Raw genomic sequence first — 27,142 nt, 5'->3', positions numbered from 1 at the left:
CTCTAATTGAGGCTTATGGTTCCCGGAGAGAGGAGGGACAAAGTGACACCGGCGCTGCCGATGTCACTTTTTGTTCTAACGCATTTCAAGTAGACAATCCTGCCCAACCCTCCAAGCCCCCCGCAAAGATCAGAGGCTTGAATGGCAAGAACACGCAGGCAACTGGAGGGAATGCTGGAATCAAAGCCAGCCAAGCCCTGGACAGATCACCGACAGCCCGAGTTTTCCCTTGATATCACCGTTTATCATTAGCAGTCAGAAGCGCGGCACTTCTCATGATGACATATAACCTTGATCTTGAAATGGTAACAACGCTGCTTTGCAATTAATATCAACATGCTCCTTGCACATCACTGTGTGACTGCAAAGGCAGCGCAAGTTGTAGCAAGGGCTCATTTGAAGATCCCGACTGACATGTAGCTAGTGCAAGAAGCAAGAAGGCGTGCAGCTAATGCCTGACTGCAACAGGGCAGCTTTCCATGAGGCAGACTCTTAAACACCCAAAATGGCAACAGCCTCAAGTCTACTAAGTAGACTTAAGGGACCAATAGTTATTAAAAGCGATCTCCTTGGAGCCTTGACAGGTACATCATCTTCGGTATTTCTGAGACATAGTGAAGAAGTGCTAGTCCAGAGTTGGTTCACATTCAGGTTCACATTCACCTACTGAATTATTAACGGCAGCTCCTGCAGCACTTAGATGTTTCTTAGACATCCTCCAGCTTCAGGAGAGGTTTAGCTAAACCAGAGCAGCAGTGGTATGTGTTATTATTGCAAGAATGAGGCAGCTTGATCATTTTGGTTCCCCATTACACTAGGCACTGAATGAACGCACAGTAAGAGACTACCCTTGGTCGGACGAGACAGAGGTGGGAACAGAAACAGAGCCACGGAGAGGTGAAGCGGCTTTGTCAAAGGCAAAGCAATCCAGTGGCAAAGCCAGATTTTAAAAGTCTTCAGAGCCACAGCTCAGTTCCATATCCATTAGACAAAACTGAGAGCACATACAAAGCAGGGCCACGTTGCATGTTTGCAGATTAACTAATCTGGTTAGTTAATAAAAATCAGATTTTTTAAAAAATCAATATCTAGACTTAACAGATGAAGTTCCTTATTTGGTGCAAGCTAAAGTAAGTCCATCAAATTCACTGGTTTATGGCAGAATCTCTCCATTAAACCTTGCGTGTGAGCACAACTCTGCTATAATGAGTATATAAGAAGATCCTGCACCCTGGGGAATGCTTATTGCTAATGGAGCTAATGATCCCTTTTTCAGCTGTTCACTTTTATAGGAGGTGGTAGTGGAAGTATCTTCTTAATCGTGTCTGTGTTTCATACCGTGAGGCTACTCACATGTATAAAGTTAAATATGGACATAAGTAATTGCAGATTTGGGACATGAGACAATAAGGACCAAATTTTCAGTGGCTAAGCCTAGGCCTCCAAAACTGCATGCCTTAAATTGGGAGATGCGGTTATGAATGATCACGTTTTCATATGCCCCAGAGCTCTGAAATACACACAAACGTATTTTGCATGCACCAACCTAAGTCCTGAGCAATGAAACCCAGACCAAAAACGTATGGATATGGGGGGGAAGTAACTGATCCCTTCTCCCATCCAAATGAAGAATCTCCTGTGTTTTCCTTGCCTGTTTTCCTTGCACGTAAGGAACGTATTTCTAGATCAGTCCTCGTGAGATTTCTTAGATGTATCGGCATGGACAATTCTTACCAACACAATTGGGCAGAGAGGGGAATCATTTGCCAAGTAATCCAAATGCTACGCCTAGATGTGTATTAAAAAATAGGAGATGCAGAGCTTGTGGATCACAGACCCCAAATACCAAAAGCCCCTCCTCAAATCCACAGTTGGCGATCTACTCATTTTACGAGACTGCAAAGTGAAGCCATTTTACGTTATTTGAGAATTTGACTCAGTGAGTGGGTTGAGCCTCAGCACGGAGATGATTTGTGAAGATGGAGGAGGCTGCGATGGAGGGGGGAATCCCATGAGACACAGATTCAGTTCCTTCTTTAACTCTGAGCTCCCAATGGGACATGAAGTGACATACCTATCCAGCCTCTGCTTTCATTTCCTTACCTATAAAAATACCAATCATATTGCCCTTCTTCTGGGGTATGGTGACCCAAAATCCAGTAACGATGCGCTGGTGACTATATGACATATGTGTTCCCAGATAGATTTTCCAGCTGGTCACATTTCACTGCAACCTTTTAAAAGATTTTTCTTGCAGCTACAAAATACGAAATGCCTGTTACTGAGTGGAATAAACCAGCGAACATCTATTCAGTGCTTGCTTGCAAATGAAAAAAAAAACCACCCACAACATTCGGAAGAGATACAAGTGCTCACAGGAGCCTTTAAATATATATTTTTTGGTTAACTGTGATGTTGCCTGTAGCTCTTTAAGGCACTTTTAAAGCATCAAAGCTCAGATTTGTTATATTGAACCTGGAAAGCTTCAAAAAGTTTTTGTAAATTAAAATAAAAAAAAAAGAAGAAGATACCAAAAGCTATGAAGTGGTATTTTTCAGATGGGAATGTGCTTTGATTTCAGTGGTTAATGCAAATAATACTCTCTCCTCCTCCTCCTTCCCCCTGAACCCCCAAGAGAGTTTTCAGTGCTGCAGACGGAAGGTGGGGAAAAACAAATATGACATAAATTGTCTTGGTAAACAAGTAAATAGTGTCATTTAACTCTTCCCCCTATGACTCCTTGCTGGAACTCGGAATTAGTTTATGGCAGGGCTCTGTCAAAAGGCCCCCCTCCCTGGAAACAGAGGTGAGACCTCAAAAGCCATTGTCTCTTTAGTTAATTAATTAAGGTAATATTGAGTAGAGCTTTGCTTCTAAGTTCAAGGAACCCAGCTGGGGGCAGCAGCCTCTTGTTTGATGCCATGAATACGAAGGAATGAGCTCCGGGCCCTGCATTAAAATCCAAAATCATTTAAAACATGCCGGGGAGGAGGGGATGGGGGGAAGGAGCTGGCGGGGGGAGCCCAGTTTGCGGAGCTTTACAGCAGGATCCGGCCTTCTTCAAACAATTACGGGGGGTCACTTTGCATTTTACACCACCGCCAGCTAAGTGGCGACCAGTTCCTCGGTTCATGACTCTTGTCTTTCAAGCCCAAGACAGGAGGAGGCTGCTTAAGTTTTGCAGAGCTGATTTCTTTCCCTGCGCAGCCTCCTCCGGCTGGGGAATGCTTCTTACCGGTGCCTGGCCCAATCCCTATAAATGTCGCATTGGTCAATTTTGCTTACATGGGGAATCCTCTCACAGACATGGGATGGGATGACTCATTTGGATAAAGTCGCCCACAAACGTAAGCCTTTGCAGGCCTAAGCTGGAAATGTGTTTGATTTCCAAGTAGCATCTAGTTGTTTGCTCTGTGAGCTGTTTTGCCTCTAAAGAAAAAAAAAAAAAGAAAAAGCCAAATCTCCAGGTCCATATTCAATCTTTGGGTAAAACTCCTGCAGATACCATGGCAATTTTCCTGCATAAAACCACCAGGTTTTGAAGAAAAAAGGCTGTAGATGGGGCTCTGCTTAGTAATTTTTACACAAGGTTCCAGTCTTGGCTTTGCCGCTGATACGCCATGTGAACCTGGGCAAGCTGCTTCACTTCGGTTATCCCCCGGCTCTTTTCTACGCCGCAAGCTGGCTCTGGCTGTGCATCCGTACACCGCCTAATGCAACGGCTGCAAATCTCAGTCCCGGCCCATAAAGCAAATAATATTCATCCATCCCATCCGCAAAGCAAGGCGTGATGCCCTACGTCGGTCCCTACCCTTATGCTGCAGGCTTCCCGTGCGTAAACACGGATCTATTTCTTGTGCTTTTTCTATAAAACAAACCGATGGGTAAGGGATTTAATGCCTGGGGATTGCACGATCTTTGTGGATTTGAACCTCTCTTTTTCCCCTTATCCCCATATGCTGTGTATTAATGTCTGCCGCTGTGTTAAGTCTAATTTAGTTTGGTATCTTCTCAGGGGAGAGGTTGGCTCTCATCTGTACATGGCTGCCGAGCGCCAGGCACACCAGTGGCACTGTATAAATAACAGTGATCATAAATAGCTGACAACACCTGCTGGTTTTGAATTGGCAACAAGTGATAATCCTGCGAGCAGCTAAATGGGACTTCGGGATTGCGGGTATTGGCCTGGTTAACTGGCTCCTTGGTTTGATTATGTGTTTGTGTTTTCCCATTTCTTTTTTGCCTTTGAAATGCCTCAGGGAGCCACTATGTGAACAGGAATGACCCAAAATCTGTTGGTCTTTCATCACGTTAGCTCCTCATCTGTTTCTTTTTTTCCTCTCCCTGGCCCCATTTGCGATGCTTTCAGGAAAATGTACCTTATGGAAATCCTAAAGGGAAATAATAAAAATATTCCAGCACTTGAGGGGCTGCAAAGGGTCCCCTGTCCTGCAAAAACCTGGCCCCATCAGTAGGTCCATTTACTCATATCCATAAAATCAAAAGTGTATGCGTTTGCTTGAAGGGTCAGAGGCCTGATTAATTCTAGCATGGGACCAAAATGCGATGTTTCTCTGAAAATAATCCCTACAAACAGGGTTTGGGATTGGGCACATGCGTCACTTTATTCTGGAGCTGGTCTGAGGCAATAAGATGCTGTCACTGTGTGCATGCGTATGCACCGTCCCTTTGTGAAAAGTATCACCGCCACTAAACCGCAGCTGAAGATGGGGATGCTCATCTGATGCTAAAGTCCTCCGTGGGTTTGCGAAGAGTTAAACAGCAGGACTGCACCAGAACTGCACATCGGGTTCCTACAGTTCCCTGCAAACTATTGCCCTAGCTGATTAAGCAGGTATTTCCCTAACTGGGAAACACTTCTGCTTTGGTGGTTATTTTTCTTTCTTTTGCTCAGTGTTTCTTCTCCTCCCTGTTGCTGTTTTGGGTTTTTTTTTTTTTAAATAGATTGGTTTTGCCCTTGTGGCTCCGTCTCCATTCAGGTCACCTCTCCAGGAGCACGTCTCCTTTGGAAAGCACTAAGTACAGGTTAGGAGGGTCATAAGTCGCATAACCCCCTTGAGGGAAGTTTGGCTTTAGCCAGCCATGAAATAGCAACTCTTCCGCTGCAGAGGGGAAGGTGAGGCTGGGGAAAGGGGCGTAATTTTATTATTATTATCATCGCTTGACCTCCCAACCCAGCGTTCGGAGCTGTGTCTCGTTAAGGAGCATGCAAACAGGCTCTGCAAGCACCAGAGACCTGCTAGACTGATCCATCATTTGAGTTATCAGCCCCCAAAACACCCTCGCAGCCGCTGCGGCAGCCGGGCCGAGATGCTCCCACCTCGGAGGGATCCCCTCGACGTGACAACGGGGACGGAGGGGACCCGCAAACACCCAGGGCTGGGATGTGAAGACGAGGACCGAGGTGTTCAGGTGGGCTAGAAAATCTCTGCATTCAGGTTTACACCCTGCCTGGGCTATTTGTTGTGGTCTGCACCTCTAGAAGTTACTTTGAGGGCCAAAGCAGTGAAAAACTCGCTCTTTCCTTATTTTTTTCCACCATCCACGCAACAAAATACGCCGAGTTCATAAAGCTAAAACACAGTCAACTGCAAACACACATTAATACCCCTTCTCCCCTTCCAAGGCTTTTAAAAACTTTTCTGAATTAACCTTAGCAAAGGTGGAAAACGTCTGAAAGATGCGAAACAGGGGAACCGGGCCCTCGTACAGCTCATTGTGATTTTATGGGAGAAACCAAAGCTGCTCGATATTACCCAAATTTACCCAAATGCTGCTCGGCCCTGTCCCTTCCGGCCGCGACACGGAGTCTGGAGCCAGGAGCGCTTGGTGAAAGCGAGGGGACCTGCAGCAGCAGGTTTGGGCATTAATTTTGGGACTTTTCTGGGCACCCATTAGCCAGGTTTGCCACCCCCTGACCCTCTCCGCGGGATGCTCGGGGCGTTTCTCCCCACCACCGCATCCTGACAGCGCAAGGCCGATATCCCGGGGAAAGGGAAAAAAAAAAATAAAATAAATCCATCAAAGCCTATTAGTTAAATTGCTCTGTGCAAACCTAATTGACCACGAGGGATCTCCTAGACAAGCAGGCCGTAAATCGCGATTTTAACAGCGGCAGGGGGAAGGAAAGGCGGGGGGGGAGAGAGAGAGGGAAGAAAGTTTGCGATTGCTGGGGATCATTTTAGGCGACTGCCTGGCTGGAGGCTGCGGAGAAAGGAGGGCTGATCTGCAGCATATGGTGCAAAGAGCCAGTGCTGGGGGTGGAAGAATAAAAACCCCGAAGGCCGCAGATCCTAAGGAGCTATTTATTCCTCCCCCTGCAGATGTACATTAATGCAGGAGGAGTAGGGGGAGCAGATCTTTGGGTTGGAGAAAGAGAAACAGCGCTCCTTCCTTTTAACATGCTGTTGTCTGGCTTGATCTTGTCACTCCAAAGGGACCCATTCAGAGGTATTCATGCATCTGCCTCAGGGGGACAATGGGACCTTAGTTTATAAACTGTCTGTCCAGTTGCCTGCGGCCTTTAGTCCTTTTGTTTTCGCTTCTCTTAATAAACTTTTTGGGGGAGTTCATCAATACGCTTGAATAGCTGATGTTCTCATTCTCAGAGAGGGGAATAACAGAAGGTCTCGAAGGTTTTTTTTTTTTTTTTAATGGGGGTGGGGGTGGGTTTTTTTTCCCTTAAAGGGGAACCGAGGCTTGAAAAGCATCAGAATAAACCCTTAAAAAAAAAAAAAAATCTGAATCAACCCCAAACAAAACCTCTATTCAAAAGAGACAGAGAAATGCGCAACATTTAATTGCGGCCTCCCCCCCCCCCCCCCCGCGAAAGCAATTTTCGTCCTGCCGACAGAATTAAGACGATCTCCGACTAATTTTACAGCTCTCAAAATATTTTGGGTAGGGGGATTGGGAAGGAATTTCGGAGACCAGGCTCATTTCCAGGGGATTTAGGGCTGAAAGCTGGCTCTAACCTTTCCCTCTCCGTTCCCCCCCATTCCCCCTTCCCCCGGCAATTGCAGAAATCACAGCCCAGCAGATATGTCCCCCACTTGCTCTCAAATCACAGGGAATGTCCCCAAACCGAAGTCGCTCGCCCGGCCCGGCCCCTCCGGCAGCCCGCGGTGCCCTCCCCTTCCCCGGCGCCTCCTTTGTAGCCGAGCCCGGAGGCGGGGGGGTGCGGAGATGCCCCTATTTCTAAGGCACAGCCCCCTCCCCGTGCCGGCTCCCTCTCTCCTCCCTTGATTTCTCTTTTAAGGCGTTTATTTTCCTGGCAGCCCCTTTCTCCCGCCCCGCAAAGCCGAGGGAGCCCGGCTGCAGCCCGGCGCGGAGGCGATGCTCGGCTGCCCCCTCCCCACCTCCTTCCCGAGGCAGCCCCCCACCAACCGCTCTCCCCAGTGACTCCAGTTCAACGTTTTAAGGCCCTAATGAGTGTTGACAAGTTTAATGAGTTTGTTTTAAAGAGGAAAAAACTGGTCAAGTCGAGATTTCCGAGTCAAATCCATTAGGAGATCCCATTCAAACCCCTCCTGACAGCTCAGCCGCTCTCACACTTCACCAGCCAGCGCAGGGCCGGGCTGCTGTGTGAATCCGATCCCCCTGCCCCACAGCGGGACCCCCCCCCCGGCCCCACCGCGGACCCCCGGCTCGGGACGCGGCGAGCCGGGGGTGCCATTGCCCGGGGAGAGCAGCCCGTCCCCGGCGCCTCTTGCAGGGACGGACCCCGCTTTGCCCGGGATGGACGATCGGGCCCCCAGGGGAGGGGGCGAGCCTCGGGGCTGTCCCCTGAAGAGGATGGAGGGGCTCATGCCGTAAACCCCCTAAACTCGCCATACAGGGCAAGGACCGAGAGCACCCGGCGGCCAAACGGGACCGTCCAGCCACGCACTAACCTCGCATTTCTATAGGAAATTTCATTAAACGCTCCGCTATGCCCCCCCTTCCCTCTCTCTTTCTGTCTCCCCCCAACCTTCATATAAGCAAACAGCCCTGTGAAGCCGAGGTGGAGGTCACGTTAAGTCATGCAGTCTGACTTGGTGAACTTTGAGCTGGGTGATTAGGAGGGGGGTTCTCCTTTTTCAATTTCTCCACTTCCTAGGTCTCTCCATTGTTCCAATTCCAAACAGCTGCTGGTGCTAATCTTTCGGTTATTTGCAATCAGGAGGAAGAAATACCCACACCCTAGAGTGCTCCGATATTAGCCCTGCCAGCCGAGTAAAGAGACCACTGGAAGCTGGGGAGGTGGAGGAAAACAAAACAGACCCAAGTTATTGAACTCAGTTTGACTCTGAGCCTTTCAGGTACCTCTCAATCCCAAATCCGCGCCGGCAGAAAGCCATGGAAATCAGGCTTACAGGTACCACCACATCACTGAAGGCCAGACCTGATTTTTTTCCAAAGGTTAAACTCCTCTATCCACTCAAAGTCTGGCCAGGGCTGGAAGGGAGGGGGGAAAATACCAACCAAGGGCTAGCTGGGAGGAAAAGAAACGACCACAAAAGCCCAGTTGGAGGCAAACCTGGGGAGCTACGCCCAGGAGGGGTTTGCTCGAGCTGGCTCTGAAGGATTCTTTTTCTTAAGCTATTATTAAGAAGGGATGGAGAAACTAAAGGGTTGAAGGAACCTGCAGTTTCCCTTGTGCAAAAGAAACCGTCCTACTTACATGTGTGGAGGTGGTGATACACGGGAGTGCTCTGCCCCACACGGGTGGGTAGGAGATGCCCTTCTAATTCATTTATTCCCCTAATAAATAGGGCGATGGGTGCCGGGTAATGATGGGTGCCTACCTTGAGGCATCCCGAAGGAGAGAAGGGAATCGCCTCTCGCTTCCCAGGCAGCAGAAACAGCACCAACAACTCAAACCTTTGCCAAGAGCCCTAAAAACCCGGCTCCTAAAATTGCTGGGGTGGTCCCCCACGTGTCCAGGGCCGGGAATAAACCGCCGTTTTCTCGGGGGTTTATTAATATGCTGCCCTGGCTCTGCCGGGGGGGAGCCCATTAGGCCTTGATAGTCTTACACAGCCCCTGCCTGGCCCGCAGCCCTCTCACCAGCAACGCGGAGCATTTATTGGTTTACTTAGGTGTTAATCCCTTAACAATCGAGTTGTCTGACCATGGAGCCCCGTCTCTATTCTTGTTTACATCTAATTACGGGGCTGAAATGCCACTTCCCTTCCCAACCCGCCCCCCAGGCCTTCAAACCAACTTTCATTTCACCCCCTTTAAGCAGGTAAAGCCCCTTCTCCGGGGGAAGCGGTTGAAGATAATTACAGCGGCGGTGGCTCGGCAGCATCTCGGGCGGCTCTGCCGGGCGCAGATGGCTGGGAAAAAGGAGGCTGGCTGGGGGAGAAAGGGGTCTGGGCACCAAAAAACCTGTCCCCCCCATAGCACAGCCCACCTTGGGAGATGGCGTGGCCCCTCTCTCCTGCATCCACCCTCCCGTACCCCGGCGGACACCCCCTCCCCGAGGGGCTCCGGTCCCCAAGATCTGCAGATGAAAGGAAGAGCTCTCCCATCCCGGTGTCACAAGCATCTCAGAGCTTCCCTTAATTCAATTAAACCTCGTAACTCCAGGAAACCAGCGGAGATCCACCCAAGCAAGCCAGTAGCCGGGACTAACAAAGGACCTTTCTTTCCAGAGGGTGTAGGGACCCCGCTGGCCCATGTGTCATCCATACCCGGCGACTCCTGCCTCTGCGGGGTTAACGACTCAGACACCACTGCGAGCTCTGGGACTGCAACTTGGCTTAGATAGCGTCTCAGCCCTGGGGCAATTCCTCTAAATCAATTTTCAAAACAATCAGTTTAGGGGCTTTTAATTAAGCTTTAAACCAGTGGTTAAAAATAGCAGTTTACTTCTTTGGGATGCAAACGAGGCTAGCGTAAAAATAAATCAGAGAGACGGGCCCGCTGCCTTTTGGGATTCAGAGAGACGTAGATTATATACGTCCCAAGATTACGAGGATTTTTTTCTTTCTTCTAATACTTATTCTCTCTCACAGCAGCTGCTCTTTCCCCGCCAGAGAGTGAACTGTCCGTAGGACCGCAAAGCCGGGGGATGCCGTGCAGCTTTCCCAAACCAAAGCAGAATTTCGGCGAGGAAACCTCGCCACCTCGGTCCTGGGTCAGGATCCCGCTGCGAACAGCAGGTTCACCGCCTTTTTTTATATGAGACGAAGGGGAATAAAATAAAATAAAATAAACTCTCTGGCTGGGTTTATTACAAGGAGGAAAAGCCCAGCCAGACCCTCAGCCCCGAGATGGGGGGACTGCAAACTCAGCCTGCTCTCCCCTTCGCTCTCCGCAAAGATGAATTTCGCTTAAGAGATGAATTTAGGCTCCTTTTGTGCCTTTGTAGTTTAAATCGGATCCTCCGGGTTCTTCCCACCTCCCCGCCACCCTCTTCCTTTGTTTAATACTTTTCTGATTACAGCAAAAGGGATGCTCGCAGGGCCCAGCCCGAAACACACGCTCCACACCTTTAAATCCCTTAAGCTGGAGCAGGTTTTTGGCTCCCCAGCCTCGGCCGGGAAGCAGATGCTTAAACGCAGCTCTTGCACCAAAAGCAGCTCTTTAAAGGGACCACTGCGTTAGGTTGATTAAAGAGTAATTAAGGGCGGTGGGACTCCTTTGGTACCGCTTCTAGGACTCTCCATACCCGGAGGATTTCTCCCTAGGTGACCCAGATAAATTACAGATAGGGCTGAAATAACTTTTGTCCACGACGGGCCGGGATGAGCCTGGACCGCAAATCCCTGCTCAGCAGTGGCTAATGAGGCAGTCATGCAAAACGCAGCCAGTTAAACCTGAAAAGCAGCGGCGTGGGGTGACTTCTCCTCCCTGCCAGACCCGCGGGGGCTTCGCAGGCAGGTTCCCCCCCTTCCATCCCTCCCAACCCCTAATTCACAGCCCTTCTTGCGGGGCCGAGCCCGGGGAGCGAGCGTGGCTCCTTGGCCAAACGCGCAGCCGAGACCTTGACCCAGTTTATCCCCAGTTTGGGGAGAAAACCGGGGTCCGGCCGCCGGGCTTTTGCCCGGTCTCTGTGCTGCAGCAGCGAGGGAGCGGATTTCCCCATGCCCTGTGCCCCCAAACTTTGGGGGAGACTATCTTGGGGGTACCACCAGCTTGGGGAGAGATCCTGCGACCAGCCCGGGGAGGATGCGCAGGTCCCCAGGAAGCGGGGTTTGGGTTTTTCCTCCTTTTTCCCTCTGTCAGCGGGAGGAAAGACCCAAATTCCCCTTGGGGAAGGTGGAGAAGAGCTTTAAAAAAATAAATCTCACCACGAGGGAAGACACACGGAGAGACAAGGGGGAAAAAATAATAGGGGGTCGGAGAGCATGTGGGAGTTTTCCCCGGTCAACCTGCTCTTGGCTGGGGAGGGAGAAAAACCTTTCCACAGTTGGATTAATTCCCCCCAAAATTCTCTCCTTCCCATTCCGCTCTACTTTCAAGGACTTTCTGCTGCTGCTTTTCCTCCGCTCCTTCCCTGAGCATCCCCCCCCTCCCGCAAGCGCCTTCCCCCCCTTTAGATCTCAGCGTGTTTGCTCTTGACTTCATCCACTAAGTCAATAGTTTGGAGATGCCCTCATCCTCAGAGGCCCGAGCCCCCGTGTCCCCTCCCTGTTTTCTCCTGCGGATAATGGCAGCCTTTTGTCGTGTAATCAAGCTCCCGAGGGGTTGGGAGACAGATATAGATTCTTGGCATTTGTCGGTGAAAATGAAAGCTGGATTAGGCAGAGGCGGCTGCACACTCCATGGTAAAGGACAACAACTATTCCCCCATTGAAAGTCCCATTCTGGTTTGGTTATTTTATCTTTAAAAGTTGTTTGTATTTCTAAAGTGGCTATTGATGCACTTAGAAAGTGTAGCAAGCTGTAAAGCCTCGCTTCAAATGAAAGGCGGACAAAAAAAAGAGGAGGTTAAGGGGAGAAAACAGAGTGAGAAAAAAATACCGTCAGAAAAGGAGGGGGGAGAGAAGAGGGGGGGTGGCAAAAGAGTTAAAAAGATCAAATTCAGCCTGGGTAAAGTTTAAAATCGGAGAGAAAAGTCACGAAGTCACAGCAGCCGGGAGAGGAGCGAGGGCGCGGGGGTTTCAGCTCCGCTTTTTCCCTTCCCTGCCCGTTTGCCTGCCTCGCAGGGGAAAAATAATTACAATATTTAGGTTTCCCTCCTGCGCATTGAGCTGACGGGGGGGGGGGGGGGGTTGACGGGGGTATTTTTTTCTCCGCAGGGGACACTTGACTCTTCGCAACTGAACTCTAAACCCACCCAGCTTTCTGCTCTGCGCTGGAGTTATTTTATTCTTTAGTAACTGATCACAACCACCACCCTATTTCTCTCCTTGACAGAGATTTGCTGAGACGTTCTTGCCAAACAGAAATGGGGAATATTGTCCATCTCTGCACTATTAACCTTTGAGCATTGGGAAGCACGGAGATTTTGGGGTTTTTTTATATATATATATATATAATTCTCCCCCAACATCACTTGGATTTAACCATCTTGGATCCCCTCGTCCTTTAGATGGGTCTTAATCTGGGTCTCTTCCTCTTTACATACCCCCCTCCAGTGAATAGAGGGTGGCAAGAACTGGGTTATTTTGTTTGTTTGTTTTTTAAAAAAAAAAAATTTGTTAAACTCCCCAAACTTTTCTCCTCCTTTTGCCGGAGTTTCTGGAATGGAAATTGCAGCTTACCCGCTGCGAGCATATTCAGCCGCACGCACAAGGGAGGGTTTGTGGCTGGAAGCAGATTAAGGGGAAAACTCCAGGAAAAAGAAACAGAGCAACAAGGTACAAACCAAATATTCACATTCTCAAAAAAAAAAAAAAACAACAAAACAAAAAAAAAACCCAAAAAACCACAACACAAAAAACTTCAAATAGCTCAATTTGCTGCTATTTAGCATCAAACAGGCATCTTCTCGAGAAGTGGGGAAAGAATTTTAAAATAATTATGTTACTGCACAGAAATAACGAATCCCTCTGGAAAACGCCAGCTTTTTACTAAATACGCGCGTCTATACGTGGGTATATATATAGTCCTTTAAAATCACCAGCAGCTCCGGCTATCTGCCCTCTCTTGGATAATTTACACCACACAAAGGTTGGGGGCTATTAATCCCGTCCCCCCCAGCCCCCATTCCTATTCATGTCAGTGTTTCTTTCTTTTTCCGAGCAATCAAATGTGCCGGAGACAATTGTAGCGAATTTAAACATGACTGTCCCCTGAATATCCCTCGACATCGAAGTGTCCTTTGTACCTTCACCCTCTCCTTTTAAAGGCGTTTATACATTTAAAAATGCAAAATAATGCAGCCAGTGGATCTTTATTAAAGCGCAAGACGAGGCTCTGGTTGGATTGACTTTTCACAAGGGAAAAAAAAAATCTTTACGAAGTTGTTTAACAGTGGGAAGTTTCACGGACGATTTAAGGACCCTTCTTCTAACTTTAAGCGAGGCGAAAATCACCCGAATATTTTTAACTCCACTTGGAGGGGAGTTGCTCAAAAGCACTTCTCGTTGAGAACCCTGTCGAGTCAACTTTCTTCCCTCTCCTTTAATTCCCAATAAAAATGCAAATCTATTCGTCCCCATAATGGGAATGAAAATATATAAATAAATAAATTACAGAATTGCGGTCGCTCCGGACTTTCCCCTCCACTCCAGATTTGGACGCAAATGGCAGGAATGGAAATTCCCTTCGAAAACAGCAAAATAACATTTTTTCGCCCCCCCCCACTCCCCTTCCCTCCCCTGGGTTTGGGGACCGCAGTTTCGTAACTGGCTTCCCCCCCCGCCTCTCTCCCTCCTTTAAAGATGCCACCAGGTCACTTTGATCCCCGGTCTTGAGGGTCTGCGGACAAAGGCGGCAGTGAGGGCTGAAGGCTGCCGGTGTCCCCCGCCAGCTGCCCGCACCTCGCCCGGAGGCAGCCCCGCCGGCAGCCCTGCCCTCAGCCCCGCTCCCCAGGGTCAGGCAGAGTGCTGCCTTCCAATTTTAGCAACAGCAACCAAAAAAAAAAAAAAAACACACCACCAAACAAAACACCAACCAAGAGAAGAGTGAAAACCAAGAAGGGTTTTTCCTCCCTCTTCCCGAGAGAGCCAGCGAGCCCGGGGGCAGGGGACAGCCGACTTGAAGGGGAGAGCGGGTGTAAAAATGGTTTGCGCTTCCCCTGCCTCCGCCGAGCCCCCCCCGAAACCTCCCTCGGGGCTGCGGAGCATCCCTCCGTGGGGCTGCGGAGCATCCTCCGAGCCCTCCCCGCGGCCCCCCAGCCCACCTCCGGCGGGGCAGGGCAGCGAGGGCCGGCCAGCCACAGGAGAGGCAGCCCCCGCTTTGAACCCCAGCTTTTTTTCCTCCCCCAAAAAGACACTTTTTTTTTTTTTTTTTTTTTTACGTCGACAGGTGGAGGTGCAAGGGGAGCATCCCTCGGGTGGGATGCTGTTGAGGGGAGGGAAACCCTCCATTTCCAGCGCGACCTCCTCGCCTCACTTGCCCCCTCTCCAAGGAGACTTGGCTAGTCTTTTTTAGTTCTTTTTTAATTTTTTTTTTTTTTGTTTTAAACAAGCACTTTTCCTCGTCTTCCTCCACTCAAGCCCAAAACCCTCCAGGAGCCCCAGAGCTGCGCAGCCCGGCCGGGACCGCAGCCGCGCACAAAATGGATGAGCTAAGATGTCTCCCCAGCTGCAGACTTCATGAATGAGCGACCCCCTTCCCCTCTCCCTCCCGATCTCCAGCTATAGATTGATAGATATAGATATATTTCATGAATGAGCCGAGGGTCCTCCCCGCCTCCCCCCTGCCTTGGCTATCCCTGCAGAGCCTATAAACAGCAACGGCCCTTTACAACAATTCATCACAGGACCCAGAGCCATCCAAGCAAGTAATATGTAGCCTCAGATCTAGTATGTCCCACAAGACAGAGCGCCTGCTAATTAATAGACAGTGATTCCTGCAAGCAGCCCTAGCAGTCTGTAATATGATGAACTTCCTTTGTACCGGTGTCACCACAAATGTTTCTGATAAGGAAAAGCATCCAAGGATCAAAGACTATAAGCTTCTCAATTTCCTCAAGCTGCCTCTACTTTTCTTCACCTACTTTTTCTTCCCCCCCCTCCCCTTCCCAGCCCCTCCAAGGAGGTGCAATCCCCCTCCAAGGAGGTGCAATCCCCCCCCTCCCTTCCGACAGCCCTGAGGTCCGCTCAAGTGCAGGGGTCAGTCCCAGACCGTGCCCCCAAAATATCATCATCCTCACTTGCACCTTCATATTCTGCCTTAAAAAAAGCTCCGGTTCTGGTTCCCGCCCTCCCCCGCACCTCCTCATCTCTTCCACTTCTCCCCAACTCCGGATGACAAATGTCTTTATAAACAGGCATTAGCTGACATCTAATTTCTTTTGTGGCAAGATCATGCAAAGTGCGAGCGCACAGGCGAGCCCTCCCAAGCGAGTACCGTCCCCGGGTCGGGATGAGCCGGGAAGCAGGAGAGTTTTTTGGGAAGGGGGAGATGCCGGCAGACTTGGGGGGGATGCAGCAAACCTCCCACTCCCGGAGGAGTGCAAAGCCGCATCCCCATCCCAACATCTCCTCCCTCCGTGAGCTGCACCTGCGCTTCCCAACTCCTTAATTTCTTTTTTCCTGGGGAGGAGGGGACAAGGAGCCCCCAAACCCCAGTCCCGGAGGGCTCTGGTTGTTCCACCTGCATCTCCGACACTCCTGGAAGGGGGAAGCGGTGCCGGGCCGGGCAGGAGCAGCTCCCACCCGGGGAACGCGGGGGTTCCCCCTCCCCGTCCCCCCCGGCTTGGGACCACCCCAGCATCTTCTCGGCCAAAAAACCCAGAGCCCAAATCACACTGAAGTTCAGATTAAATTTAAAAAAAAAAAAAAAAGCAAAAAAAAAGCAAAACCCAGTGGTGGAGAGAAGAGTAATGTGGCAGCTGATTGAAATGGGCTTTTTTTTTTTTTTTAAAGAACAGTCTCTATAAATATATAATATCTCCAAAGCTCAGGTCTTAAGAGGGTCCCTTATTTGCTTATTTCTTTTGTAGCAAACGTAATTTTCAGAAAGATACTTCCCCCCCACCCCCCCCCCCGCCTTACCCTAATGCTCGAGTAAGTACCTTACAGCTTTAAGGCTAGTGTTATATGTGCTTTAAAATCCTGCCATGTAAATTCCCCTGAAAAATTTGGAAAGCTTCTCGGGGGGGGCTTTAGGGAGGGGGGGGAACTGGGAGAGGGGGAGAAAGGGGAGGTTAATCCGGGTTTAATGCTATGATGCAGTCACAGGACCAGGGCTAGGCTGATTGTGTTATCTCTTCCCAACATTTGGGTCTCCCATATTTCACCCAGCCAAATAGCTGCGAGAAAAAAGTGCGTATGGAGGCACTCCTGACGCCTCAGGAAAATATGTTATTAATATCTAAATAACTTCCCAATACTGTCTCTAAATCTCCCCTTCACCACTCCAGATGATGAATTCGTTTGAAGTGTTCTCCCGTCTCATCTTTTCAGTGTCTCTCTCTCTCTCCCTTTTTTTATAACCAGGCTTATTTCAAACTGGTAAATATCTAATTCCTTTAACCACACTGCAGACACGTCTCTCCCCTCTTATATACAATTCTCATTTGGAAAGATCCATATATACATGTCTCTACAAAAGAGAATAAGCCCCGACACAGCCTTAACTACTCCTTTAAATTATTTGGGGGTTAAGAGCGGTGTTTTGGGGGGGGGATCTGTTTGTTTCCGAACAACCCCTGCACACACCTGGATCACACATTTCCCTCACAGCCTTCCTGCCGCTTAATTCAATCTCTGCCTCCTCTCTCCTACCCCAATTACGGGCGAAACCTCGGATTAGAAATAGACCTTACAGCTTCCTTCCTCTTCTCCTCTATCACGGCATCCATCTCCCCCGCGTCGCCAAATACCTACTTCCTATCCCTCCCAGTATAATGTAATCTACCATCCACCTTCAAATTATAGATTAGAACGTCTAGAATGTATTTCCTGTCCCTTCCGAGCTGAACCCCGGGCACCCCACCTGCCAGCCAGCGCTCCTGATACCAATATTTGCCTTATACTTTCCCCGGTCTGTAATTGAACCTATTCTTCTCCCCTAAAGAAGGGGGGGGATGATGTAGAAAAAGAAAAAAAAACCCAAACAAACCCTGGATCACAAACATCTCCCTTACATTATTTCACTTCCTACTGTATAATTGAACCTCTCTCTCCGCATCCTTGTCTTAAGTTTGTTTTTTAAAACGTCTTGTATTAGATTATACTCGTTTATTCCCCCTTCCAACCTTATCTCTCCTCCTCTCTTCTCTCCTTCCCGTCACACTTGATTTAGGAAGGAGTTTATCTTGCAAACATTTGCCTACTTTGTTTATGTAGACCAGGTTCTGCAGCTACTTGTTCCCAAAAGCCACTGTTTGCCTTTGTAATTGTTATCTGTGTTTATTGTTGTACCTCATTTGTCTCAGCTTTTTTTGTGACATGTAAGCTCCGTGTGTGCTCACATCCAGCCCCCCCTTCCTTCTCCCTCTCCCTGCTTTTTTTTTTTTTCCCCTTCCTTTTCCCTCCTCTCTCTCCCTGAAATATGCACAGAATAACTCAGCCTAAAGCCAATGAATTGCTTGACACTACCCTATCTCTTTCCTGCCCCCCATTATTAGAGCTGATCCCACTCGCAACACTCACAAATCCCGCCTGGTCTCTGTTTGATTAGATTGCCAACCTTTCGTAATCCCTTGATTTGATGAAGTGTCTATCCCCCCCCCCCCCGCCCCCCGCACCTCCTTTCTAAACATACATTTACAGAGAAAGCGCTTGTTGGTTTTAAATCGATGCAGATTGTTTGCTGATAAATTGACTCCATATCCCATCTCCCCCCCCCCCTCCGCTCGGGGGAAAAAAGCCCCTTTCCAGGTGTGGAAGCAAGGGGTGGGGGGGTCCCGGGTCCCCCCCTCTTTCTCCCTACCCCTTCCCTCCCTCGAGCCTAAATAAACTTGGCAGGACCTTGTACACCCAGCCCCCCCCCCCCCAAACCCCACATAAGCGGCAGTGACTGCTACCAAATTAAATCGTTATCACCTCCAAGTGCCCCAACACCCCCCCAGCCGCTCTGCGCACCTGCACGCGTTTCCCACCGCCAATAAAAATAACCCCCTCTGCTAGCCCCGGCTTTCACACGCGGGTTTCCCCATCCCACTCAGTATTTCCACGCTGGTGGATATCGAAGGAAAATCGAGCGGTGATCGGTGGAAGAAACTCCGTGCAATAAAGCGGAGTTCAGAGAAATAAAGCGGGGGGGATGTAGTTAAAAATCCCTGTTTTCACCCCAGGTATAATCCGGCGGGTCCCCCGCTGCCCGGTACCCTGCGAGCACCGCCCAAACCCTAAGCATCCTCCGCAGGCATCCTGCCCTGCATCCCGGAGCCCACCCCACCCGTGGCCGTGGGATGACACGCCGGGAAAGGTTGGGGGGGAGACACTGAACTTCCCTCTCCTCCAGTGCAGGCAGCTCGCCTTCCCCATAACCCCACCGACCCCCCCTTCACCCGCGTCTGGTTGCAATTAATACCCCGCCAGGATGAGGCCTCGCCCCCGCCCCTGCCCCTCCCGCATGAGGCGCTGAGCACCTTCCCCAGCACCCCCGTAGATTTTGGGGTTGCTCCAATGACACCCCCATCCCCACCGAGCACCTCGGATCTGCGGGGTGCGGGAGAACAGCGCATCACCCACGCGTGACCCTCCCTAACAAACCCCACCAGTCATAATAAATAACAACAACCCAAAATAATAATAACTCGGTCTTAACAAGGATAAAAAAAAAATAAAAAAAAAATAAAGTGAAGCCTCATGAATATATGCCCAGGGCTAGCTGGAGTGAGCCGTTTAAAGATGAAAGTGCAAAGAAATAAAGGCTCAATTTAATCTGCCTTAAAACCCTTCAACTTAACGTTTGTGCTGGGAACTCAGAGAGTGAGTACTGATTGGGGATAAATACATTTCTTAGCATGCCTTGGAGCTATTACACCCTTCTCCAACACAGCTCCCTATTCAACAGCCACAGTTTTCATTACCAGCTCTAATAAGTCTTAACATTATTAAATGCCAAGCAGACGATAGAAAGAAACAGGCGCAGGGTGGAAGCTTTCTTTAACACTTAAAAAGAGAGAGCATTTAGGGCTGTCTTCCTCCGGCTCCCCGCAAGGAGAACCCGCAAATGGAGCAAAGGCGTTTGTCAAGAGGAAAAAGGCCAAAACAAAGTTTTCCCCCTCTCCCCCCTCACCCGCAATAATAAAAAAAATGCATTTTAAAAAAAAAAACACAAAAAAAACAACAAAAACAAACCCACACACCTACGCGGTAAAAGCGGAGCTGGAGAACAAGTGTCAGGAGTGCGTTAGTATTTTTATTTTTATTGCAAACCTCCCAGAAAAATTGGCGGGGTGGTGGGGGAGAGATCTCTAAAGAGGAGTATTATTTCCGAGCAAAAAATAAAAGGAAAAATATACCGCGCACACTCACCGCCTCTGAGCGTTTTACAAGTTGAATCACCAATTACCTTAATTGGGGCCATTAAAACTTTTCCAGACATGAAAATATACATTGACGGCGGTAAATTATTATTTTTTTTAATTATTATTTTTTAATTGCACTCGATCTTGTGGCGATCGCCGCAGCGCTCGGATCCAGCCCGGTGCCAAATCGCTGCTTCTGCGGTTGACGCTCCCCCCTCCCCAAACCCCAAACCAAAGCCTTTTTGGGTGATTTCTCCGCAAACCTACGGAGCCAGGACGCGATTGCGGGGGAGGGGAAAAAAAAACACAAACAAAACACCAAAATTACTGATAAATGGGGATTTATCTGAAGGGATGGGAGAGGGAGCGGAGCCTGCGCGCTCGGAGGTAACGCGGCGCTCCGCGGGCTCCGGCATCAGGAATTTGCCCAAATTAGCACTCGATTCAAAACGGGCTGGTTTCATAAAGAAATGGGGGCTCGTGTTTTATTTGTCCGCGATATTACCCATGAAGGAAGAAGAGAGCGGTTTGTTTTGCTTATTGACACGCACTTCTGCATATTATTAAGGAATAAAAAGCTTCCAGCTCCTTCACTCTTTTTTATTTTGGGGGTGGTGATGGGGAAAACATGCACGGACAAGGGGGGGGGGGGGAAAAATCATTCCGCAGTTATTCCGCAGTTTAATTTTTTTTTTTTTCCCAAGCGACGAGGCTCGAATAAAATAAATCTTAAACCCCAAAAGCTCCCCCCCCCCAATAAAATAAAAAACACCCCAAAGTGATGGGGGGGAGCTTTTCGCGGACACAATAGTCCCGATTTGCAAATGAGCATCGCCTGTTTCCAAATCACAAGCAACATTTTGCAATGTCCAACGGCTATCCTTTTTCCAACAGACGGTCCTATAATATTACAAAACTATCTAACAGCAGGGAGTTTTGAATAATTTATCTCCCTTTCTTCCCTTCCTTGGCCCTTTGTCCCAACTTTTTCTCCTCCTTGCAGAATTTTGAATGAGAATAGACAAGCCCTCCCTCCCCCATCCCTTTACTCCATTTTTAAAGCAGCCTAGGGTTTTCCCCCCCTTTTTCCCCCCCTTTCTTTTTTTTTTTCCTCCTTTTTTTTTCTTTTTTTTTTTTTTCTTTTTCCTTCTTCTTCTGTTTGCTTTTGTGGTCAGGAATCTTTTGCTTATAAAGCTTCAATAGACTTGAAGGTCTTTGTAAGTGAAGTTCATCTTCAAGGTTGGAAAAAAAAAAAAGGATCGGATCCTTAAAGAACCCCTTTTGTGCACCTTCATTTAAAACTGCCAATAACGTTTGATGGTGACACGGAGAAGCTTTTTTTTGCCCCGAATTCCCCCCGCTTCAATATCTCCCCGCTCACCCACATTGTCCCAAAATGGAGAAAACTTTGTAGCTAGTGAGAAACTTTGTAAGCAATTCCCTCTGCTTCCCACACCCAGATGGGGGACCCTCTCCACACGGAAAATAACTCCCATCCCGCTCCCTCTTGACCCAACACCGGCGAAATCGCAAATCCCCCGAAATTCCGACCGACTCAACCCCAAGAGGTCTGGGCCATCGCCGTTTTGCCATCAATTTTGGAGAAAAATAGCAAACCCCAATTTCCTGAAGCCCATCCCCAAGACTTGTAGAATTGCTGTTTTCCCCCCCAAAAAAGCGCAGAGCTCTGCGACACAAGGAAATAATTTTCTGCCTAAACCGACACAGCAGCTCCCCCCTCCCGTTGCTTAAAACTTCCCCATCTTGGCAAACACCCCCATTGATAAACCTCAGTTATGCTCCCTAAAAATGCCATCTTCCCCCTTTTTGGGGGGGGGAAGGGCAATCATCACCCCCACCGAGCTTGGCAAAAATAAAATTACAAGCGCCGCAATGGCCGTGCCTCGTCCCCCACCCCCCGTTTACAACACAGGAGCTTTAAAAAGTTTAATTTTTCCTCCCACAAGAGGAAAGCGCCGACCGTGGGAGATGACAACAGGGCCCCCTGCTCTCCCCCACCACTGGCCTGGCCTCAAGCCCTTCATCAGAAATGCCAGATTTATTTTTCCTGATTTTATTTGGGGGTGCAGACCCCCTGTTTCCTCCGATCCAAGGACCCCCCATCTCCCCTCGGCGCTTCCCCGGCGCCGGTGGCTCTGCGGCAGCCCCAGCGCAGCGCCGATCCCGGCTTCTCTAATTGATATTGATTGGCCAAATCGGTCAACTGTCAGCCAGAGTTTCAGGGGACCACTTAGAGAGCAGGAGAGAAATCTGTTTAACAAATTCATTTAGGAATCAGAGATGCCTCCCCCCAGCCATCTCCTTTCCCCCTTTATAAATAATTGATCCAGAGCAAAACACCAACAACTCTTCCTCCTGGGAAAGCATCCTCAGCCCGAGGGGCTGGGTACCACCAGGGCCCTGCATCACATCCTCGACGCTGCCATCAGTCATTTTCGGAAAGGACAAACCTGAGAGGCTCTGGAGCCACCCCCTGTCTTACTCTTGGTAGGGAGGGACGTGTCCCCTCTCCCAAATGTCCCCTCCAGCCCAGCCCCGGGGCACGCACGGCTGCCTTTACCTTTGTCGCCCAGGATGCCGTCTATGCTGTGCTTGGCCTTCTTCTCCCCATCTTCCTCCTTCTTGTCGCAGTCCTCCTCTTCCTCTTTCTTCCCGAATTTGATGCGTAGCACACGGCTAATCGAACTCACTAAACCTCAGACAGTCAAAGACAAAAAGGCAAGTATAAGCTGCCTGGGAAGGCAAGGTAGGAGGTGGCCGGGAAAACCCAAGCCGGAGCTGCACAACTTGGGCAGGAGGCCTTGCACACACACGAAGGGTATCCGCACCCCCTTTTCCCAGGGGTACGCACCCGCCCGGTCCCCTGCACCCTCCAAAACACCCCTGTGTTCACTGAGCTGCCAAGCTGGACACCCAAAGCTGGACGTGCTCATCACCGTCTCCCTGAGACACCCGGCACGAGCAGCACCCGGTTGTGCACAACACCCCACAGAGCATCACAGCCGGCGCAACACCCCAGGTTGCGCACCCCCAGGGTCATCACCTGCTTTGTAACAGGGAAAAGGCCCCCCAATATACCCAGCTTTCACCCCAGCCCCAAATGGGACCCTGCAACCTGGATCCAGACCTGGGCCCTGTCCTGCTTTGGGGGGAGATGTGCCCTGCAGAGAAGGCTCAGCCCCCCCAAAACAGAGGAACTCTCACCCAGGCCAAAAAGCTCACACATCTCTGCAATATTGGGGTGCAGGGTTACGTTCCATGGGAGATGGGGATCCCTCACTGCTCTGCAGCCCCCACTGAGCAAGCGAGTCCCAACAGGGCAACCGGGGTCCCCTTTAATCCTGGATTTGGGGTCTACCTCTGTGCATGCTCCCTCCACGCCGGGACCCCCCTGCTTTCGAGAGAATTGGAATAAGTTGGGGAAATTGGTTTGTTTGTGTTTGTTTTGCCAGCAGACCGCAGCGCGGCCAGGGCACAACCGCCCCTCGCCTGCTGTTTATTTGCTGCTGTGGGTTTGCTTGGGGTGATTTTTTTTTTTCCCCTTCCCCTATCAAAGCAAAGGCCGAGAGGATGTTTATAGCCCCCGGAAACATTTTTGGTGGTGATAATCATTTCCCTCCACCTTCCTGTGGGTATCGGGGTGTCCTTCTTGCCAAGCTGCCTTCTCACCTGAGGGCACGGTGCTCCGGTCGCAGTGCCCATCCTTCAGGAGCCTGTCTCGGATCTCCCAGCTAAACATCCCGGGGTTTTCCCGTTTGTATTCCTCGATTTTCTTCTCCACGTCGGGAGTCGCAACCTGCTTTTGTGATCAAGGGACACCGGTGCGTGCCCGCGTGTGCAGAGAGAGGGAAGGGGAGAGAAAAAAGCGCTTTTAATTGAAAAGAGAAGCTGTTCAGCTCAGTTCAATCCTCCTCACCCTGGCTCCTAGTTTTGGGACTAAGAATAGGGATTTGAAGGGGGAAAAGGAGGAAAATAAAGCTGGGGAAAAGGAGGAAAATAAAGCTGGGGAAAGGCCCTCCTCTCCCAAATGTTGGCCACCCTAAAAGTAGAATCTCTGGGGGCCAAGGGATCAGCCAGGATGGGCTAATCCTGAGCCCCAGGGGGGAAGGGGCCAGGAAGGAGGTGCAGGGAATGCCTTTTGGGGGGGTTTTATATACACCCAGCGATTTATTATTCCCTGAAACACCCCAGCATGCCTCCTCCCCGCACACCGGGGCCGAAGCAAATGCTTGAACGCGCGCCACTTGTTGCACATGGAAAAAAAAAAAATCACTTTAATTTATTCATAGCCTTCGACTCTGCACCGATTTCTACCCATCTGAGCCTGCAAATTGCAGCTCTGTTAAAGCCCCTTCCCCTCCTCCCCCTTTCCCTGCGCGTCCACCTGAAAAAACTTGTACCCCCCAAAGAAATCTTAATTTTTTTTAACATAAGGCGGGTGGTTCAGCGTGGCTCCCGCATTGCACTCACCCTGGGCTTGCTGCCTCCGATGGCTCCGGGACGGATGGAGCCCGTCTCCTGGTACCTGCAGAGGATTTTGGAGACGCAACCGTGGGAGACCCGCAACTGCCGGGAGATCACGCAGGGCCGGATCCCGTGGTGAGCCATCTCCACGATTTTATGACGGATGTGGTTGGGCAGCGGTCGGCCGTTGATGAACACCCCTCCGAGCTGGTTCACCCTGCCCTGGCCCAGCGGGGTGGAAACTGGAGAGCAAGGGGAAGGGGAAAAAAAAAAAAAAAAAAAGAAAAAAACAAACCCAACAACAACAGGGAGGAAAAAAAAAGTTAAAAGGGGGAAAACTCCAGCAAAACGGGGCGCAATCCCTCCCCGCACTTTCCGCTTCTCTCCCGGTATTTGAATTTTTTAAAGAAGGGAGAAACCTCTCGCCCGTCCCCTGGCCTCGGTATTTCTCTCCACATCACGGGGAAGACTTTTCCCGTCGGTAGAAGTAAAATAAAAATAGCCCGTGACCCGCACGCCCATCACCCCGCTCTCCGAGGTGGCCGCTATGTTTCTGTGTCTACATATCTATTTTTGGCATTTCACACCTATGTTTTAAATCATACCCGACGTTTTAAATAAGGAAAGATTTAAAACCGCATGGCAAAGCCCCCCAAAACTTCCCATTTCCCCCCCAAAAGCGCACTCCACTTCTTACTCCAAATTACGGAGCTATCTGCTTTCAAACAAACTTTTGGAAATAACCCCTTTAAATACCCTCGAGGGGCTTTTTTGAGGGTTTTTTTTTGTGGTTTTGGTGGGGTTTTGTTAAGCGGTTTGGGGAGGTGCAGAGCAAGCGCGGATCCCCCGCGGCCGCGCCGCTTCCCCGACACCTTGCACGGCGCATCCCCGCCCGGAGCAGGGGACCAGCAGCTCGTTAATCCCCCTCCCCAATTTGTTTAATATCTCGCAATGTAGATCTTGCAGATTAATACGATTTCACAGGCTGAAAATTAAAAAAAAAAAAAAAAAGAAAAAAAAAGGAGGGGGGAGAACTCAGCTGGGTAATTTGCAGAGAGGCTGGAGGGGGCGAGGGACAGGGAAGGCGAGGGGGTGATTTTTTCTCTTTATACAAAGAAAAGTCGATTCCAGAAATTGCCTCGCGATTTAACAAGAATCATGCACCACTAATTCCAAGTCACTCGGCCAGCACTCCCTGGATATATCATTATCGACAGATAACACTCGAGTGGCCAATTTTACATTCAAGAGGTACTAAAACCACCGGCCGCTCTCTCTTTTCATTATTCCCAGTCATGTTGTGCAAATATTGTTGTAATCCTTTGATCCTTTCCCTTGCCGTCTGTTTTACTTCATTTGCTACAGAAAAGCACTTCAGCAAATCCCCCCAGCTTGTATGTTTTGCAGCCTGCGTGGTTTTCCACAGGTTTGAGTTTCGCCACTTGATCACGGGCTGGATGAAATTTTCCTGTTTAATAAATGCGGGGAGAGGGGTCCCGCTCTAATTTTGCCTTTTTTTTGTCTGCGTGTGCCTAGAAATAATAACCCCGTAACACAAAGAAAAAGCAGATGATGGGGAAAGTTGATGCGCTGCGAGGTGGGGATGACACTTAGCGAGGTGACAGCTACAAAGTGTGTCGTCCCCCCCCCCCTTTCCCCTCGCCAGCCAAGGACATCTCAGTTGCCCACAGCCAGCGGATACCCCCGGCTTAGGGTTTTGGTTTGGTTCCCCCCCCCCCCGAAAAGTTGAAAACAATCAATTTGGTTGGTTTTCCCCACCTTTTCGGGGAGATTAAATCGTCGGGACATTTGCGGGTTTGAAAAAAAAAAACTAAACAAAAAAAAACCAAAAACCCATCCGAAACTATGAGAACCTGCCCCAAAAAATCTGCGGGATGCCTGAAACTTCTTTAAATGGGGGGGGGGGGGGGGAAAGCCAAAGCCCGGTAATTTCGTGGGGACGGAGCAGCTACAGCAGGAAGGGAAGGAGCGAAATATTGGCGAGAAGTTGGATGTTCAGGTCGGGAAACCCCCCGGCTGCAAACTTTAGCTGCATCCCCACCCGGAACAGCCCAGCCCGGCTCCCTCCCCGCGTTATACCGAGGTGCTGGGAGAAGGAGCGGTGTAGAGAGGTGCTTTCCCAGACCTACCTTCCAAGGGGAAGCCTGTGCGAGGGTAGTTTTGCCCCGGAGCCGGGCGCATCATCCGAGGCACCGTCCCGGGCAGAGCTGCCATGGTGGGGGGGGGGATTCGGGGCGGCGGAGCGGGTCCGGTCCAAACCGGGGGGCACCCCTGGGCCCCGGGGAGAGCCGAGAGAGCCGGGGGGGGGGGGCTGCGGGGTCGCCTCTCCTCGGAGCCGAAGCGCTTCTCTCTTCCAGCCCGCGGCTGCAAAACAAGGGAGAAATCTTTGCTCCAAGGAAAAAAAAAAATTTAAAAAAAAAAAAAAGTAATAATAAGGGAGGTGGGAAAAGGGGGGCAATCACCCACCAGAAATTCCTCTTAAAGTTTTAGGGCTATGTCACAACCGGCCTGAGCGGGCGCTCCGGAGGAATGTAACCCGGACTGCCGGGAGAAGCAGACACATCCGAAGTTGCCTCGGTGCTGGGCTGGGCTTAGGGCTGGGGGGCGGGGGGGGCCGAGGTTCCCCCCTTATTTTGTTGTTGCTTTTTTTTTTTTTTTTTTTTAAAGTGGTTGGTGCCTGCCGCTTAAGGGATGCTGGTGATGGGGGGGGGGCGGGAGGGGGTGGCCGGGAGGAGAAGGGGGGGGGTCAGATGGAGGGTTTGGAAGTTGTTAAAGCGCCGAAGTTGGGGCCGTGGGGAGGACGAGCGAGCTGTGATAGGCTCCGGCTCCTTTCTTTTATTCATGGCCGGGGAAGGGGGTACCACGGCGGGGCCGAGGGACCAATAAGAGGCAGCAGCTTCCCCCAAAGCTATGGGCTCGCCTTATTTTTTTTCTTTTTTTTTTTTTTTAAGATGTTATTATTCATTACTAGGCTTGACTTCCTTTTGATGGAAAGCTGGGGTCCCCCTCCCCCGGTTTGAAAATATATTGAGGTGAAAAGAGCCAGGAGAAAGTTTAGGAAAGGCTTGGGTTTGGGGTTTTTTTTTTTTT

General features: G+C 50.0%; 1 protein-coding gene across 3 annotated transcripts in view; it reads right to left on the bottom strand.

Moving 5' to 3' along the window:
- PAX7 (paired box 7) overlaps positions 1-26,266 on the bottom strand; it is a 101,090-nt gene extending 74,824 nt beyond the window's left edge. For 2 of the 3 annotated variants that reach the window (XM_075172580.1, XM_075172582.1), the window contains exons 1-4: positions 26,182-26,266; positions 24,038-24,273; positions 23,237-23,366; positions 22,128-22,256 (exon numbers count right to left, since the gene is read on the bottom strand). In XM_075172580.1, coding sequence (XP_075028681.1) covers positions 22,128-22,256; positions 23,237-23,366; positions 24,038-24,273; positions 26,182-26,266 — 580 coding nt within the window. Of the gene's footprint in view, positions 1-22,127; positions 22,263-23,236; positions 23,367-24,037; positions 24,274-26,181 lie in introns of all 3 variants that reach the window. The other variant, XM_075172581.1, reaches the window with a different exon arrangement.
- Between the last annotated feature and the right edge of the window lie 876 nt (positions 26,267-27,142).

The sequence above is a fragment of the Calonectris borealis genome, chromosome 23, assembly GCF_964195595.1.
Source record: "Calonectris borealis chromosome 23, bCalBor7.hap1.2, whole genome shotgun sequence".
Lineage (NCBI taxonomy): Eukaryota > Metazoa > Chordata > Aves > Procellariiformes > Procellariidae > Calonectris > Calonectris borealis.
The sequence above is the reverse complement of the archived record's forward strand: the minus strand, read 5'-3'. Positions and strand labels throughout refer to the sequence as shown.